Source organism: Pan troglodytes, chromosome 13 (genome assembly GCF_028858775.2).
Source record: "Pan troglodytes isolate AG18354 chromosome 13, NHGRI_mPanTro3-v2.0_pri, whole genome shotgun sequence".
Lineage (NCBI taxonomy): Eukaryota > Metazoa > Chordata > Mammalia > Primates > Hominidae > Pan > Pan troglodytes.
In genome coordinates, this window is record NC_072411.2 from 137,902,931 (window position 1) to 137,920,629 (window position 17,699).

At 48.1% G+C, this 17,699-nt stretch overlaps 1 protein-coding gene across 18 annotated transcripts in view; it reads left to right on the plus strand.

The window, feature by feature from the left end:
• Positions 1 to 17,699, plus strand: part of AGAP1 (ArfGAP with GTPase domain, ankyrin repeat and PH domain 1) — a 641,254-nt gene that overhangs the window by 235,529 nt on the left and 388,026 nt on the right. For all 18 annotated transcript variants that reach the window (XM_054679587.1, XM_054679588.2, XM_054679589.2 and 15 more), the window contains one exon: positions 14,312 to 14,397. In XM_054679587.1, the coding sequence (XP_054535562.1) occupies positions 14,312 to 14,397 (86 nt within the window). The remainder of the gene's footprint in view (positions 1 to 14,311; positions 14,398 to 17,699) is intronic.

Below are 17,699 nucleotides of genomic sequence, written 5' to 3' on the forward strand. Positions count from 1 at the left end.
GATTATAGCAGACCACTGTGCCCCTGGCCAGGAACCGCCTGCTCTGGTCTGGAAGCCCCGGGGCCATGCTCACTGTGTTAGTCTGTGCACTTTTGGTTGCATGAGATAGTTGACCAACTTAGGTTAGCTAAAACAGAAAGGCAGGGAGGGGGTGGGCCAGTGGTGAATTATTAACTTCTTAACTTGCATCTCTGGAGCTGCCAAGGGGATGGATTTAGTTTTAGAAAGACCCTAATCTCCTGATGCACTGAAGTTCTTGAGGAACCCTCTCCCCCATTTCTTGCCTGTGTTGGGTGGGCATCATGCCCAGCAAGGTCTCCCCACTTGGTAGCAAGCCCTTCATGGTGGTTTCATGGTCCTTAGTGCTCAGATGTGGTGAGGAGGGAAAGGTGAGGATTTTTGTCAATAGCTACGGCAAAAGACTCTAAGTCAGTTCCATGTGGCCTCATTTGAGTCAGGTGCTTTTCCCTAAAACAATCAGTATCACAGGTTGGAGGGGATGTTTTGATTGTTCTGTCCCTTCGGGTGGGGAGATGAGGTCAGCCTAATTGAGCTGAGTGGCTTGAGCAGCAGTATGATAGACTAGGGCTGGGCAGAAGGTGGACTCCAGAAAAGGCCGGGAGGCAAGTCCCAACCCTGTGTCTTCAGGGTTTGTCCCTTTTAAACATTTTAGCCAGGGTGGGGCTGGGGGGAGGGGGTGTTGTGCAATGCAATTCTCTTTCCTAATTCACAGATCATGTTACACCCAGCTTGCACGGTTTGAACTTGGGTGCTAAAGGAGAAGCACCTGGGGTATGTTTGAATTCACCCCAAAGCTACCTCTGGTAAATGTCTCCTTGTGACTTTTACAGTCTCACTTGGGCTGTGGACCTCTGACATTTTCAGGCAAGTTTTTGCTTCTTAATCTCCAATGCTGAAAGCTTAGTCTTTGGAATGTTATACATTGTTTGGATCTTAAAAATGTCAGCTCACAAAACAATGTTTTTACATCCTTCCTCCAACATCATCAACCGCATTAGCTCACCACCACTCCTCCTCTCCGCTTCTCCCCCAACCTGTTTTATCGGTGTCAGGAAAGGGGAGCGCGATCAGTTTCTCAGGAGGTGGTACCCATATTGATCATAATATAGCCTTTCTTAGGCGTAGCAGTCCAGCAATCAGGGTTCAATGGTTTCCTCTGGAAGGTAGCATACTGAAAAAGACGAAGTGCAGAGAAAAGACAGGGTGGGGGTGCAGCATGTCTAGTTTGGGGGCCTGGCTGTGGGTCAGAATGGAGAGATTGACACTTCAGAGAAGGCCGGGAATGAAATTGAATGTGCAGAGCACACGTTCCGACACTCAGCACCGATTAGAGCTGGGATTGACTCTCGCAGCTCCCCAAAGAAAATGCTGCGTCCTTGTAAGATCGTGCCTGCCCAGTGGGGGCCTGGACACTAAGTGCCACTTCTCTGCCCATGGCAAACTCCAAGGGCCAGGACGATGGAGACAAGGGAAGTAGAAGTTGAAAGAAACTCCCAACGGCAAATTAGGTCGAGTGCCAGAAAGAATTACATCAGGAGAATCTGAGATGTAGTGAAAGTGCCCCCAAGCTCCCCGCTCCATTTCATGCGCTACTGGCCGGCTGTGAGATCTGAAAAGGACTGGGCCAGACTGTGTGTGTGTGTGTGTGTGTGTGTGTGCTCTTAAATCAATGTAAATTAGGCTATATACAGCTGCCAATAATCTGCAAAAGATGACAGTTTCATATGATTCCAATGGCTTAAACTAACAAATTCATTAATGATTGACCCAGACCAGAAATGGAAACCTGATTCAACTCACAGTGTAGTCCTTTATCCATGCTTGTTGGCTTCTGGAACGCACAGTGTTCAGGAGGATTCTGAGGCAGGGTCTGTGTGCAGGAGGAGTGCTAGTGTGAGAGCTGCTGGTGCCTGCCCTGGGTCCGAAAGCTGGTGGTGGTCTGTTCTTGTTGTATGAGGGCAGCCCATGTCGCCAGCATTTATTTTCTGAGCCCCATTTCTTAATGTTGTATATTTTTTAAAAAAATTAACACCACCATAAGCAAGAAGGAAAAAATCAGCACTTGCTCTTTGAAGGCCAAATACATTGAAATGAAAGCGTGCCTGGTGGAGCAAGAGCAGGGCGGGGAGGAGGGGAAGCCAGCCTGCATCATCGCCCTCTAGACACTAAGAAGAAGGGAGTAGATTTAGGTTGGATGAAGAAGGGAGGTTTGGAGCCTGGACAAGAGCAGGGGTTGTGGAGGAATGGTCAAAACCCAGGCGTGATGTGACCACACCATCTGGCAGGGGACCAGGCCAGCTGCTGTGTGGGTCTTCCATGTCCCAGGGACGGAGAGAGGAGAAGTGGGGTTGGCCAGGCAGAGGCATGATAAGAGTCAGAGTGGCTGGGCTCCAGGGCTCCAGCCAGGCTATTAGCAGGAGCACTGGCTTTGGAGGGGGACCTAAGAGGACAGATAGGGGAATCCCCAGGCCACCTCTGGACCTTGATATTGACTAATGGGATGAGCTGCTGGAACCCATCACCATGAAGCCCCCTGCGCTAACTAGGGCGTGTGCCCCTTGAGGAGCCGCATCCACTTATTGGGCCTAAGAAAAACTGGTTCCCAGGTGTGTTTGGACTGTCTAGAACCATGTGACCTGGCAGCCACTTCAATTTGGGCAGCATCTCGGCTGGGAGCCCCAGGGAGCCTGGCAGTGCCTCAGTGGCAGATGCAGCTCATTCCAAGATGTTCCAGAGGCAGGAGGTTCCTGGAAGAACCACTGGGCCTTGCAGGGTCAGCTCAGCCTGAGAGCCAGTGACCCCCTCCCCCAGGAGGATGCTGTAGGGCGGTCTCACGGCGGTCTCACCTCTGCCACCTGTGGATGAGAGGCTGGACCGGGTCTTGGTGCTTTCCAGCTCAGGGCGTTGGTCCACTTGGTTATTCCTGGGGACCAAAATCCAAGCTAGGATGGGGACAGAGGCCTGGAGACAACCTGCTGGCCTCCTTCCATTAAAGCCATTACAGTGTCACCACAGGATTGTAAGAATTACAGATGCGTTTTCCAGAGTCCCCAGAGAAAAAGGAGTCTGGCAGTTAGAAGAGTAAAGTGCATCTGTCAACAAAAGAAATACCAAAGATGAGACTACAGCAGCGACCTGTCACCTCTTCTGTGTTGCTACTGCCTGAGAACAGAGGTTTTTAGTTTCTTTAAAGGGTTGTAAACATAAAGAAGGATACAACATGCAAGGCCTAAAATGTTTACTTTCTGGCCTTTTACACAGGCAGTTCGCCAGCCCCCTACCCTACAGTATGGAAAAAAGGCATAGAATAGTCAAATCACGTAGGATTTCTTGGTTTCTCCATGCAGGCTCATCGAATAGCAACCACCCTTTCTTAGTTTCTTGAAATAAGTACCTTATTTACATTCAGAGAATTATATGTGGACAAACAGCTCATAAGCCCATACTTTTACATACTCACTTCCTGAATTGCATATTGAAAAAGAGAGTTCATGTAAAGCCGATTATTATTTAATCTAAAGTTATGTTCACATAGGAAGCACTAGTGTAGAGAAATAGGGTCTGAGGGACAAGGAGCCTGTGTGCCCGTGTCGGCAGCCGAGTAACTGCCAAGGGTCCCCCGCTTGGCACTCTGCTGTCCCACTTGCTTCCCGCCCTCTCTGGATTCTAACACTTGTGCCATTGTGCATCCGTCTCAGGTCATGGTGCTGTTACTTGGTGAGAAAGCATTATTTAAATACCCCAGATGAGGAGTTAGGCACTTTCTCCAGTTTTGCAATGCTCTTTTGTTTACCTTTTTTTAAAAAAAAAAAAAAACGAGACAAGGTCTCACTCTGTCACCTGGGCTGGAGTGCAGTGGTGCTATCATAGCCCACTATACCTTGAACTCCTGGGCTCAAGCGATCTTCTTGACTTGGCCTCCCAAAGTGCTGGTATTACAGGTGTGAGCTACCGTGCCATTTACCTTTTTTATGCTTAAAATAAATGTATAAAATATTAAAAATCATTTTCCTCCAAAGAACCAAATGTGTATTACTAAATATGTTTAGTTGACCATGCAGGCTATTTGAGAGACAGTGGGAGATGCTGAAATATTCAAGCACCACTGTTTTGGTGGGTATCGGAAGATTTTCAATCAATAGTTTACTTATTTGGTTATGTATTAGGTTGTATTGGGTGGGGCCCATTATTATGTGACTATTTTTTTCTTCAGAGTGGTGATTGAAAAGCAGCCCCCAACCGTTTTCTCCGAGAGGTGCATGCTGAGCCTGCCTGCAGCTTACCCCGAACCCCCAGCCCCTAGCCCGGCTCTCCTTGTCTTACATGAGTCAGTTTCCTTCTGCTGCTATTCTGGACAAAAAACTCTATCAGGACAGAGACCTTGTCTTGTTCACCCTATTCCTGGCATCAAGGCTGTGTCTGACATGTAATGGGGATGGCTGTTTGTTTGGTGGTGGTTGAGATGACCAAGATGTTCTTGACCTGTGTAGGGTGGTAGTGGAGAAACAGGCACAGGCCCTTGTGGTGTAGTTGCGGAAAAGGAGCTCACACTAATGGGAACCAGATTGTATCATTGGCTGAGTATACAGCAGATGCGTTCCCCTTTGTTATTTTATCACTTGCTTACCTGGAAGCTCTGGTCTGACTTTAGGAACATGCCACACACTTGGATAAACATGGACTCCTTTACTAGAGATTTATAGAATCTTTTTCCTAGAGCCATTTGAGAAGCACTTGTCCAAGACGTGCTATTTTATAGGCTATTTTGATGTAAGGGAAAAGACGTATCCTGGATCTTCCAGAAAGCATGGAATTATGGCTGCGTATTAGGAAGAGGCCTGGCTTTCCTGTGGGAATTGAACAGAAGACAGGCATCTCTCATGTTCTGGTTGTTGCAGTTTTGCTTCTTCTGTTCATTGAATTAGCGTTTCAGAGCTCTCCATGTGTGAGTTTCCATTTGGAAATGGTATAGTCATCATCGTAATGTAGCAGTCATTGTTAATTTTTATGAGCCACTTGTGACGTTTCAGGAAGCTGACAGCCGACATGGATTAGCTCATTTATACCTAGGGAAACAGAGGCACCAGAGGCCACAAAAGCTATTCAGGGTCACACAGCCTATGTGTGAGGTTTACATAATAAACCTCAAAAAACAAAGGCTCTAAGGAACAAAAAGGAAGATTTGAGCTGGGCGGAGGCTCCTTATCTCTCCTACAACCTGAGCCAACAACACCCCATCACTTCACCCCAAAGTGCGCAGGGAAGAAATGGAAGGGGCAGCCGTGGCCTCATCTTTTGTGCTGTTTTTCTCCAGCACAAAAACCTGTGTGCTGTTTTTCTCCAGACCTTGGTTTTCTCATCTTGAAAGTTGTGAATCTGTGTCACATTTTCCTGGTGTATCGCGTGCACTTTTGATCTGCGGATTCAGATCTTTCTGCGTCTCAGGAACATTCCTTTGTCTTTTATCTTCGAATAGTCTTTGAGTTCTTTTGTTGTGGATGTGTTGTCAGAGATACCATTTATCCTTTTGTTTAGGTCCGTCTGTCAATGAACTTCTCTCTTAAATACTTTACCTCTGTCTTTTTAATCTCATTGACTGTGTCTGTTTCAAGCCATTCCTCTGTGTCAGAAACTCAGCTTTCAGCCTTGTCTCTTCTGCTCCTTACTTTTTCTAATTTTATTCATCAGTTCCCCAAATGCCGTTTTGATCCTCAGATCTGGACGTTTCCATTTTATCTCATATTGTTTCAAATTCTCATACTGGAGGTTCTCGTCTCCTGGAATGGCTGTTCTTTCTTAAGTCACACTGGAGTGGGAAGCGGTTGTAAGGGACTTCCTTCTGCTTTTTGAGCTTTGTTTTCTTCTCCATTGTTGCTTTGTTTCTCTTCTGTTCCCTTCCCTCCTTCCTCTCCCCAAGCCTCTCCCGCCTTCCCATTTTCCCTGCTGGGGAACCTTTGCATAATGTCCCCAGCCCTGCTCTTCAGCCTTCTTGGCTTGGACCTCTCTTCCCAGACATTGTCTTTCCCTGAGACCGATGCTGACCACTGGGAAGACTTCTCCCTCATTCTGAGTCAAATCTAGGCTGTTGGGAGCCCGTGACCGCCCTGCTTCCTGTGGTGGGAGAAGGTGAGGGAGAGGAGATGCTCTCATCCTGAGTGTCCTGGACGAGATGGGCCAGACCATTCTACCCACACTCCCATTTGCCGGACCTCAGCCACCTCCCCCAGCCAGCCCCAGGGGTGTTGGGGGCATCTTTCGAGTCTCACTGCCCACACTGTGGGACCTGAGACTGGATGCTGTTCTGGAGATCCCAGGATTTACTGAGCATCCATGCTCTGCCATCCGTCTAGTTGGAGGGAGCTGCCCTTCATTAGGGACCAGGAGACGGTTGAAAGAGTCTGCCCTTCATTAGGGACCAGGGCTCTGCTCTTCCTGGGAATTTACCACGTCCTCTTCCAGGTTCCCTTCACCCATCCTGCGGGGTGGGAGGAACATATCATTGTTCCCCTTGAGGTGCCCCCCTGCGTGGGTCACTTCTCCCGCTCACCAGGCAACACGGGCATCTTCTTTGCCTCCGGAGAGCCTTTGCCGGCCATTCACTTCCAAGGCTTTCTTATTTCCATTCCTCAGTCAGGAGACGAAAAAGATGAGGCCACAGCTGCCCCTTCTGTTTCTTCCCTGCGCACTTTGGGGTGAAGTGATGGGGTGTTGTTGGCTCAGGTTGTAGGAGAGATGAGGAGCCTCCGCCCAGCTCAAATCTTCCTTTTTGTTCCTTAGAGCCTGCGTTTTTTGAGGTTTATTATGTAAAGCCGTGCCCCTTTTCCTGTTGGATGGTGAAGTTCCTTCCTTCTGGCTTTAATGTTTCCCCCTTGTTTTATTAGGAAAGGAGGAAAGGAAATTCAGTTATAGTGAAGTTCTAATCTGCCATCTTAACCTGGAGTTTGGCTTTTTTCTTGTTCTGTGTTCCTTTTGTACCTTATTTAGATCTCGGTTAAATGAAACCATGAGAGACCGTGGCCTGCCCAAGGAAATCGTGTTAAGTGCTCACTTCACTGCGGGTCAGAACCCCGGAGTGTTTCACCCATGGAAATGGTCAGCAATCGCCACATGCGGGGTCCTCACTCACTGCTGGTACCTTTGTGTAGTAGTTACTTTGTATTTTACGATGTAAATTAAAAAAAAAAGTTGGGAGAGGAAGTGAAATCTGATTTGGCTAAATTTTGTAAACAAAGATGTTACCAATAAAACCTTTTCCCCAGTGTATAAATAATATGTGGTCCAAAATTCCTTTTAAATGTCACAATACAAAACTTTTCCAAAACCCCAACATTAGTGACTGACTTCAGTATTTTTATCAAAGTTAAATGAGCCAAACTTATTTTTTACAAATTTCTGGCGCATTCACGATTGAAATTTTAAATATTCTCCTAGGGAAAAACGAGGGCTGATTGTCCTTTTCAAGGTATCCATCTCATCCCACTTGTTAAAAATAATTAGGGAATAATACAGTTTGCAGATTTTCTCCCGATGTCATCATGGCACTCAGTAACAAGGAATATTGTAGATGAATTTTGAAAATGTTTTTCCTGGAAGAGAATCCCAAACGTGTGGCCGAAAGGGACCCAGGACCTGCCAGCCATGCTCCTCCTGTCTTTCTCCCTTCCAGTCTGAACCCCACAGCGCTGGGCGGTTGACGAGGCGTGGCCAGCTTGCATCTGCTGAAAGAACCGGGGTGGCCCCACTGCATCTTGATCAGACACTGCCATGAGGTCCCTCCCCTCTCTGATGGCAAAGGGAAACAGTGGGCTCTACACATGGAGCTTTGAAGTCAAGAGTCATTTTCATCCTTAGCTCAGGCATGAAAAAAAAAAGAATAGTAAAAATTAAAAACCCTTTAAAAAGATAAAAATCAACAGTAAAAAATGAAAGTTACAGACAGGTGTCTGTCTTTTTAGTTTCCTAAGCACAGTGATGATTATTGGAGCTAAAGACAGAGGCCACCCTTCCCGAGTGTGAGTGGAGTAAGGATAAGATAGTCCCGCCTCTCTGCCTGTTTGATGTTGGCCCTGTGGATGCTGCAAAACGCAGCAAACACGGAGGCTGCCGGCTTTGTTTCTGTAGGGCTTGTCTCAGCAGAAGTTCACAGGGAAGAGAGGAGGCGTAAGAAGCAGTCAGAACGTCTGGATTGGAGTCTTGGTCCTGCTGCGTGCTGGCCGTGGAGCTCTTGCTCTGTGTCTGAACTCCTTTTCCTCCTGAGTGGATTTGGGTGTTGCCAATGATGTTTGCGTCATAAGATGGGGTGCAGGCTAACGGAGATGATGTGGGAAAACAAGTGCTTTGTATCCTGCCACGCGCTGGCCATGGAGCTCTTGCTCTGTGTCTGAACTCCTTTTCCTCCTGAGTGGATTTGGGTGTTGCCAATGATGTTTGCGTCATAAGATGGGGTGAGGGCTAACAGAGATGATGTGGGAAAACAAGTGCTTTGTAGACGACAGCATTGGAAGGCACACTGTCATTGCCATAGCTGTCGCTTGGAGGACTATTAATGATACGTTGATAGCTTTCAGTTCAATTAGCCAAAATGACAGAAATGCCAAACATCTGTTGCAATGTTGACTCCCAAAAGGGCCCTTTTTTTTGGAATGGGAAAATTCAGTTTTCTCTTTATTTTTTTTTCTTAAAGCAGAAATGACAGCATAGATGATCTCCCTCTCCGACTTGTCTCTGTGTAGACTGCACTTGTGTTCAAGAGGCTCCGCTGTAGCTCCACCTCGCATGAGTGCAGAAACTTGAAGGAACCCAGTTGTTTTACTTCCCCCAGCACCCCAAATTTAAAACTGGCTCTCACATTGTGAGACAGGATTCAGAATAGTAATCATGAAAGGCTGTGAGGACTTAGAAAAAGCTATTTAAAAAACAAAAGAGTGTAGCTGTATCCTTTTCTTCCTGGTGTGCTGTTCATTCACGGTGAACGCATCCACTTCAGCATCTTGGTGGAAATAACTCAGTTCCACCTTCCATATACTTTTCTCTCTGCAGTGTGGGATTTAGGGAGAAATTAAGACCTCGACTCGCTTACGAATACAAGCTCAAGGGCAAACTAAGGCACCCAGCGCAGTTTCCACATGTTCTGGGAACCCTGAACACTTGCCTTGGGGTGAACCAGAAACCTAATACATTGCACATTGCACTTGAAGTTGAGTTCAGACAAGAAGATGGGACCGCTGTATCCCCAAGTAGCTCGGGTGTGGTGAGAGCACTCCATTCTGCTTCAAACTCAGTGCAGAAAGCCAAGCCCAGAAGGGATGCGGGTTCCGTTCTCACCTCCCTCTGCTCTAAGCTGAGGATTCCACGTGATGCTGTTTACCTCCCGTGATATCCTTGTGTCCTGGGGAAGCACAGATTTCAGTGAGACTGGGACTCTGTTTTCCCCTCTCACTGAGATGCGGTCACAGCTGCCCAGCGACCTGGTTCCACTTTAGGGTCAGGCAGCTGCGGCCGATCTGTCTGGTTCCTCACCCTGGGGGTGCCCGCCGTTGGGAGGTGCTATGGTTCCAGGGTGGGCGCTGGTCCCTGCCCACGGAGCTCGCCTAGCACCTGTTCACAGGTGTGCCTGGGCCAGATGCATGTCTGACAGGGACATCAGGTTTGGGGAGACTGAAAACCATTTTTGAAAATGAAGTTATGCTGATGTCATTTAATGTTACGTCATCATAATTGGCAGCAGAGAAGGTTGCACATCACTCATGGCAGATCCGTTACATGGGCCATGGGCCAAGCTGTGCATCAGGTGCTGGGAGGATACTGGTGGGCAAAACAGACCTGCAGGAAAATACATGGAAATGGGGACAAAATAGGCATTTCAAAAGCTACATTCAGCTTGAAACTGGATGTAAAATTTGATGGTATCCTCTAAAATTCTGGTGGAAAAAAGATCTCCCTTTGGGAGGCTGAGGCAGGTGGACCACTTGAGCCCAGGAGTTCGAGACCAGCCTGGGCAACATAATGAGGCCCCATCTCATCTATCCAGGTGTGGCGGCACATGTCCGTGGTCCCAGCTACTCAGGGAGGCTGAGGTGGGAGGATCTTTTGAGCCTAGGCAGTCGAGGCTGCAGTGAGTCATGTCTGTGCCACCGCACTCCAGCCTAGGCAACAGAGTGAGACTGTATCTCAAAAAACAAAACAAAACACAACACAACAACAATGAAAAATCTAATGACTGGGATGAGATCTGATGAAATGGTAGGTTGAATTTAAAATGGTGCAAGTGGTGGTGCCTGCAGAATACCAGCTTGTTGCCAACCATGCTGTCATCCTAAGGCTCTCCTTCTGTGGTTAAAGTGGTTCAAGTGTAGAAAATGAATTTTAAAGTGTTACCTACCTGCCAGCCCAGACTTCTCAAGGCCCAGTGGTCCCATTGAGCTGAACCTGCTCCCATCAGTAGTGCCCTGCGGGACCTTTTGAAAATCTCCCCAGTAAAGACATTCTTGCTTTCATACAACCTGGCTGCTGGAGCACCTGGCTGAATTTTATCTTATTATTCACCTTTGAGTTCGTGGCAAATACTTAGCAGTATTTAATTTTTGCTTTCTGATTTAAGTGTAATACGAAAAAAAATCATGCAAATCAATTACCAGTATCTGGTGTTTGAAATTGTAAGATGCTGAAAAGAACTGTTAATTATACTCTGTATCTCCGGGGGGAATGTAAACTGACTTTAGGATTCGAAGAGACCTTGCTGATGAGAGAAGGAATCACTGCTCCTTTTAGAGGCAATGAAAGTTGGGCCTGGAGTCCTTTGCTTGAGATCACAAAGCCAGAGACTTCAGGAGAGCAGAAATGAGAAGGCTCAGTGCCCTCCTAGGGAACCTTTCGTAACTTGAATATTGTGATTCAGCCACCTGGAAGCTTCACTTGTGAACATGACTCTGCAAAAACATGTTAGAGGAAGCAAAGGAGAGGATGGACGTGAAATCCGTCCTGTGCGTGCTCACCTGACATGCAACAGGGAGGGTCATCTGCCAAGGCGTCACGGTCATTCCATGAGAGCTGGGTGGTGACGCTCCCCAAGTTCCCACTCCTGGAGAGGTAGGCAGCAAGGGACACTGGCGTTGCAGGGCCCCTGGGACAGGCTCCACTCCTCCCTTCTTGCTCTGGAGGTGACACAGTCTAGTGATCTAGTGAGGAATGGGACCTGGGGCCAGCGTGCTTGGACAAGACGAAGCCTCATCAAAGTTGAACCTTAGGGTTCATCAAGCAGGGAGGGCTTCCACATACCCTTGTATCTGGGGCAGCCGTCAGAGGGCAGGACTGGAGCTGGGGCCCTGTAGGGCACTCAGCGTCCGGAGGGCACAGAGGAGCGCATGTGGGGCTCAGGACACAGGGTCGGGACGGTGTGGCGGCGAGGTCCCTCTAGCTGTGGTATATGTTAGGGGAAGGAGGGACCGAGGCCGGGAGTGGGCACGGGCAGGCAGGAAACTTGTGCAGAAACCTAGCAAAGAAGTGTGGGTGATTTCAATGAATGTGAGAGGTAGGGAAGGGAGAGCAGAGGGAGATTAAAAACACTTGGGGGTGAGATAGGTGGGGCAGGGATGGTGAGGATCCCTGTTCGCTGAGCTCCTCTCTATCCCAAGCAGGGTTCTAAGAGCTTTTCATGCATTAACTCATTAAGGAAGGCTCTGTTTACCCTCATTTCACAGGTGAGGAAACTGAGGCATCGAGCAGTTGAGTTACTTGCCGGAGGTCACTCAGCCCGGGAGGGCTCGGCAGGGATTTGAACCTGGTGGGCTGGTGCCTGAGGCCACGCACGGAACAGGGTATGAAGGAGAAGATTCTTCTCCAAAGAAAGAGGAACAGATTTCCTTTTCAAATGTTATTTTTCTTTCTTTTTTTTTTTTTTTTTTGAGACACAGTCTTGCTCTGTCACCCAGGCTGGAGTGCAGTGGCGCAATCTCGGCTCCCTGCAACCTCCACCTCCCAGGTTCAAGCAATTCTCCTGTCTCAGCCTCCCAAGTAGCTGGGATTACAGGCCCCCACCACCACACCTGGCTAATTTTTGTATTTTTAGTAGAGACATGGTTTCACCGTGTTGGTCATGCTGGTCTTGAACTCCTGACCTCAGGTGATCCACCTCCCTCGGCCTCCCAAAGTGTTAGGATTACAGGTGTGAGCCACCGCGCCCAGCCTTAAATGTTATTTTTCTTAAAATGGTCAAATTCAATTCACATCACCAAGATACAGCAGGTCTCCAGCATCTCTTTTTAAAAAGTTTTTTTAAAGGGAAATAATACTACTATCACTGTTGCAGACTTTTCTGTCGTAAGCAGGCTTATTCAATGTTAAATATGACTTTTATTAAAGCAGGTTAAAAGAACCTTGGCAGAAATTTCAAATAAGACTGGGTCGGGTACTGTTCAGGGTGCTTTGTGTCAACTTATTACTCCTCGCCTGCTAGGACGTCATCCCCTTTGCATCTGGGGACACTGAGATGGGGCGAGGTGGGGCGAGACTACACAGCTGTATGTGGCAGAGCCAGGGTTCAGGCAGAGCTAGGCCAGTATCGGGGTCTGGGGGCGACCGTCTGCAGCACCGTCACATACTTGGGGACGTCCACCTGTGTCAGATGTTTCCCAGCTTGTTTCATGATGACAACAGCTCTGCTAGAAAAGCATTTCTTTTTTGCCTACGAGGACTCTCGATTCAGGGACCCTGAGTCTTTGGGACCCTCGTGCAGCTGGGGCTCACCCTGTCTGGACCCAGCATCCTGACTGGCCTGGATGTGTCCCCTGCTAATGGGCCTCAGCCTGACCATTTCCAGTGGGCCCTACCGTCTTGTTTCAGCGACTGGGGGGACAGCAAAATGAGAGTTTATCTGCTTTAACATCAAAAGGTTTTCTTCATTGTTGTGTTATTGAGTGAACTGAACAGCAGATTTATTTGCTTTAGCAAATGCGGCTGCCTGTGATGGTGGCGTAGGTGTTGAGTGTGAGCACACGAGCATGGCAGGAGCTCGCAGGAACGGGCCAGCGCCCCACTGCCCCAGTCAGCCCTCTGTGGCCTCAGAGGGTAGCTGCCCGTCTGGAGGGCCTCGGACACTTTCAGGCTGGGATGGGGACTCTGATTTTTTGCTTCTCAGGCACTGATGTGGTTCAGACCCAGGATTCTAGGAGGGAAGGTTCCCGTCGCAGGGGAGGGAATCAGACGTCGCTCTGGGCGGCAGAGGAGCTGGCAGGCAGCCTCTGGGCTCTGGCAGCATTGTCCTCTGGGTCCAGCGATTTGGGGTTTAGACAGGGTTTCTGGACGGCATCTGCACAGAGGAGTGGAAGACAAGAGCTGGGAACCGATGCGTGCCTTCCCTCTTTAAAACAAGAGTTTCGAATCCCCATGAGGGTTCCCTAGCGTGGTTTCAGAGCCCAGGATCTGGAGGGGGGCATCTGTCATTGGAGAAGGCAGAGGAGCCAGGGTGGAATCCTTCCTGCTGCCCAGCAGGAGCAGGGCTGGCCTAGCGGGCCGGGCTGGGCACTGCAGCAACCTTGTACCATCCCCTCCTGAGAGCATCAGGGGCCGGGACGTCCAAGGTAGCACCGGGCCCCTCATGCCTGCACCCCCTCCTCGTGGTCACCTCTGTTCCTGCAGGGTCCCGGTGGTCTCCCGCTAACCCCGCGTGGTCTCTAACGCCTCCTGTCAGCTGCTGCTCTGCTGTCTCCACCCGTGCGGAGGTCCCATCCAGTAGTTTCTGTCTAACCCGTGTGTAGTAGTGAAGCGTCCCTCCCTAATTGTGGCCTGTGACTCTGGAAACACCATTCTCATGATGTTCTATGTCTCCCTTTCAAGAACTGGGTTTCTCTTGAGGAGAATACAGGTTCTCGGCCCTGTAATTTACCAAGAGGTTGCAGATCAGGCACCTGTTAAGCATGAAAAATTTGTTTCAGTTTTGTGAACCCAACAAGAGAATGACAATTTTAATGTTCTCTGTTTCCCAGTGAGTGAGAATTCCTGAATTTACATAGAAAGCCCACATGAAAAGTCCACACTTCTTGGCCACGAGTGTCTGGCATTGCGAAGGAGGCTGTGCCTTCCAACTGGAAACGCACAGGGGTTCTTAAAGACAAACATTTAAATCTGAGTTCGGCTCTGTTAAAATTCAGCATTTGCTGGCAACATCCTAAATACTCAGTTGCCTCCAGGGCGACAGCCTAGGGTGTATTTTTCCACAAGCGAAGCCCACGTCTGTCTGCCCTCCTCACTCTCTGTTGTTCTCGTGTAACGAGATGTTTTGTGTGTGTGGCAGGTGGCAGGTTCAAGAAAGAGATTGTCGTTGATGGACAGAGCTATCTGCTGCTGATCAGAGATGAAGGGGGCCCCCCGGAGGCGCAGGTGAGTATACATGCATGCCCCAAGCCTGCTTTTTTCCCTTTGCTAAGGTTTGATTCAAGAAGTGCTTCTAGAAATCGGTGACTTGGTTTCCAAAAAAGTGGAAACCCCATAAAAAATGTTTCCTCTCACTGCATTTTTTTCTCATCTCTAAGAAGCTAATTTTTTATTTTTTTCCCAGACTAAATCCTACAGGGAAGTTGGGTTTATGTGGTGGCTTTTCACTTTCTGTGTTTTTAAAAAGGCGGGAAACGCACACTCTGCCCTGGTTGGGGAGCCCAGTTGAAATGACATCTGGAAATTTCTGTCGTTTGGTTTGTTTTTTGGCCTTTTCCTTTGAGTGGTTTGATCTCTAGAGCAGTGAGAGTTAGAGAGCTTGCTGGGTGCAATTGGGAGTCCCACCTTCTCTCTGTCTCTGGTAACTACAGGCATTGGCCCCTCTGTGCCGCCCTGGCCTTGGCCCAAGCAAGGCAGTCTCCACCGAAAGCCGGTATGAAGCATATTATGATTTCTTTGGAAGTTCCTGGAAAGATGGTCATTCTGGAAATAACAAAACATGAGTGTGGAAGATCTCTTTTTTTTGGTTTATTTAACCTGCTTTGTTTTACTTACAGCATAATTTACCAGTTAAGCACTTTATTATTGTTGTTGTTATTATTATTGTTGTTGTTATTATTGTTATTTTTTTATTATTTATTTTTTTTGGAGACAGTCTCGCTCTGTTACCCAGGCTGGAGTGCAGTGACGTGATCTCGGCTCACTACAAGCTCCACCTCCCAGGTTCAGGCCATTCTCCTGCCTCAGCCTCCTGAGTAGCTGGGACTACGGGCGCCTGCTACCACGCCCGGCTAATTTTTTGTATTTTTAGTAGAGATGGAGTTTCACCATGTTAGCCAGGATGGTCTCAATCTCCTGACCTCGTGATCCACCCACCTCGGCCTCCCAAAGTGCTGGGATTACAGGCGTGAGCCACCGCGCCCGACCCATTTAAACACTTCAAAGGAGCCGAGAGCTGGTAACGGCTAGTGACCTCAAATGCAAACGGAATGTCAGACATTTTCTTGGCATTATTTCCTGGACTTAACCTTTTTGTGAACGTGCAGCATAGGATTGTAAGATGGAGAAAGTGAAAGATACTGAATACAGGACTTCTTAGGCCTCAGGTCTAGTACTCCACAGGTTGGAGGGCTGTGTGGTTATACAGAAGATGCCACAGATTTGCCATGTTGCATTGACTCTGAAACGCCGGTGACCGTTAAGATGTACCAGTATTCGAAAGAAGGATGCTGCCAATTAAACTATGAAACAGCCGCAATAATTAGGTGCATTCTGATTTCAAAGCTGTTAAAAGTGTGTAACATTTTGTTTCTTAGCATTAACGATACCATGAACTTGATCATAACAAGGAAAGACCTTGAAGACGTGTTAAAAGTGAAAACTTAGTTACAAAGCAGTTTGAGCCCATGTTCAGTGACCGTCTGGTGGTTTATAGTATGGCAGGGCAAAGTTAGAGGTCTGATAGGATCCTATCAGTCAGATGCTGATAAAAGTCAGCTCTTTCTTAGTCCCACTGAATGTATAGGACCGTGTTTGTTCTGCTACAAAGGAACTCTTGGAGGCAAGGTCCCTCCTGTGGCTGGTGATAGGAGAAAGAAGTAGGTAACATTTAGAATCACCTGAGTTGATTTTCCGTTTTCCCCAGCACATAAATGTTTTGAGTGACTGGAAACAAGCTTTTTTCTCCACAACTGAAGAGCAAGTCTTAGCAGTATATGAAGCACAAAAGCTTAAATATAGAGAAAAATCTACAGAAGAGGCTAGGTGCAGCGGCTCACACCTGTAATCCCAGCACTTTGGGAAGCTGAGGCAGGCGGATCACCTGAGGTCGGGAGTTCAAGACCAGCCTGGCCAACATGGTGAAACCCCATTTCTACTAAAAATACAAAAATTAGCCAGGCTTGGTGGCACGTGCCTGTAATCCAAGCTGTTTGGGAGGCTGAGGCAGCAGAATCCCTTAAACCCAGAAGGAGGCGGTTGCAGTGAGCTGAGATCTCACCACTGCACTCCAGCCTGAGCGACGGAGCGAGACTTTGTCTCAAAAAACAAACCCCAAAGCATAGTTTCAGTTTTCTGATGGTGAACATGTTAGACTGGGGGGTTATTTATTGGGTGCCCCCCACACAAGTTGCTGGGGAAGTCAGAATGCACCCTTAGGAGATGAGAGCCACAGTTCACGTTTCCTCTGGGTGGATGCTCATATGGGCTTCAGCTCCCGGCTCGGGAACTGAGGTCTGGTTCCGGGTCAGCCAGTACTCTTCATGGGCGCAGGGGGAGTCTGCTCCTCCCGCTTTCTTAGAAGAGACTGGAAGAGCCTTTCTCAACGCAGAGAAGAGGAAAAGGAGATGCCTTCCGTCACCCTTGGTCCTGGCACGCTCTGTGGGAGCTGCTATCACGATCTTCCCAGGTCTCTCCCGGCCATCTTTGTTTTCAAGTCCTCATTCTCATTTAATTTTGTATTTATCACTAGAACTTCGGGTTAAGTTTTACCATGTACATGTTTTACATATAACTGAATGCACTTTTCACTTACATGCAGAAGTCAGAGTTTAACCTATTAAAAACTTACACCAAATGTATTAGAGGTGATAACCTTGGCCATAAAAACCTATCTAGGAACTACAGCTTCTTTTAGGGAAAGCAGACGGGATGGATTTCGGTTTTGTTTTTCAAATTTGCACTTGGAAAGAGAAGGATCTTTGTTGCCAGATAGACCTGATGTCAGATTTGCTGAGCCGGTTGCAGTGAGTGTGGGAAGTCTCTGCCCTGCAGGGAGCCTCCACTCACTCAGCTCCAGTTTTCCAAAATGGCTGTTGGTACTAAATGAGGTACTAGTATATGCCTGACAGTGTGGGTATTTGTCAAAAGAGGATGTGATGTAGGTTCAACTGGCAAGACAAGAATAAAATGAATATGGCAAAGCAAGAACAAAATGGCGAGAGTGAGGCTATTGGGAAGTTTTCTTCCCTAAGTTATGTTAATTTCCCTGAAAATAAGTAGTCATTTCTTTGCAGAGGTGCAGCAGGAGTTCAGCCAAGGATGAGCCTGGGTTGAATCTTTACCCTTCAACAGAGTAGGCCAGCCGCTGTGGTAGCGAGTGGGAAGGACTGAGGGGTGGGGAGGTTCTGAGCAGGCATGAGGGGTCCAGCAAGGCTTCCTTAAGAGGTCGAGAGTACAGTGGAAAGCCTTAGGGTTTGAGGGGCTCTGGCAGGAGGTGGGTCTGGCCTTCTGTCTGCGGGGCCGCCTTG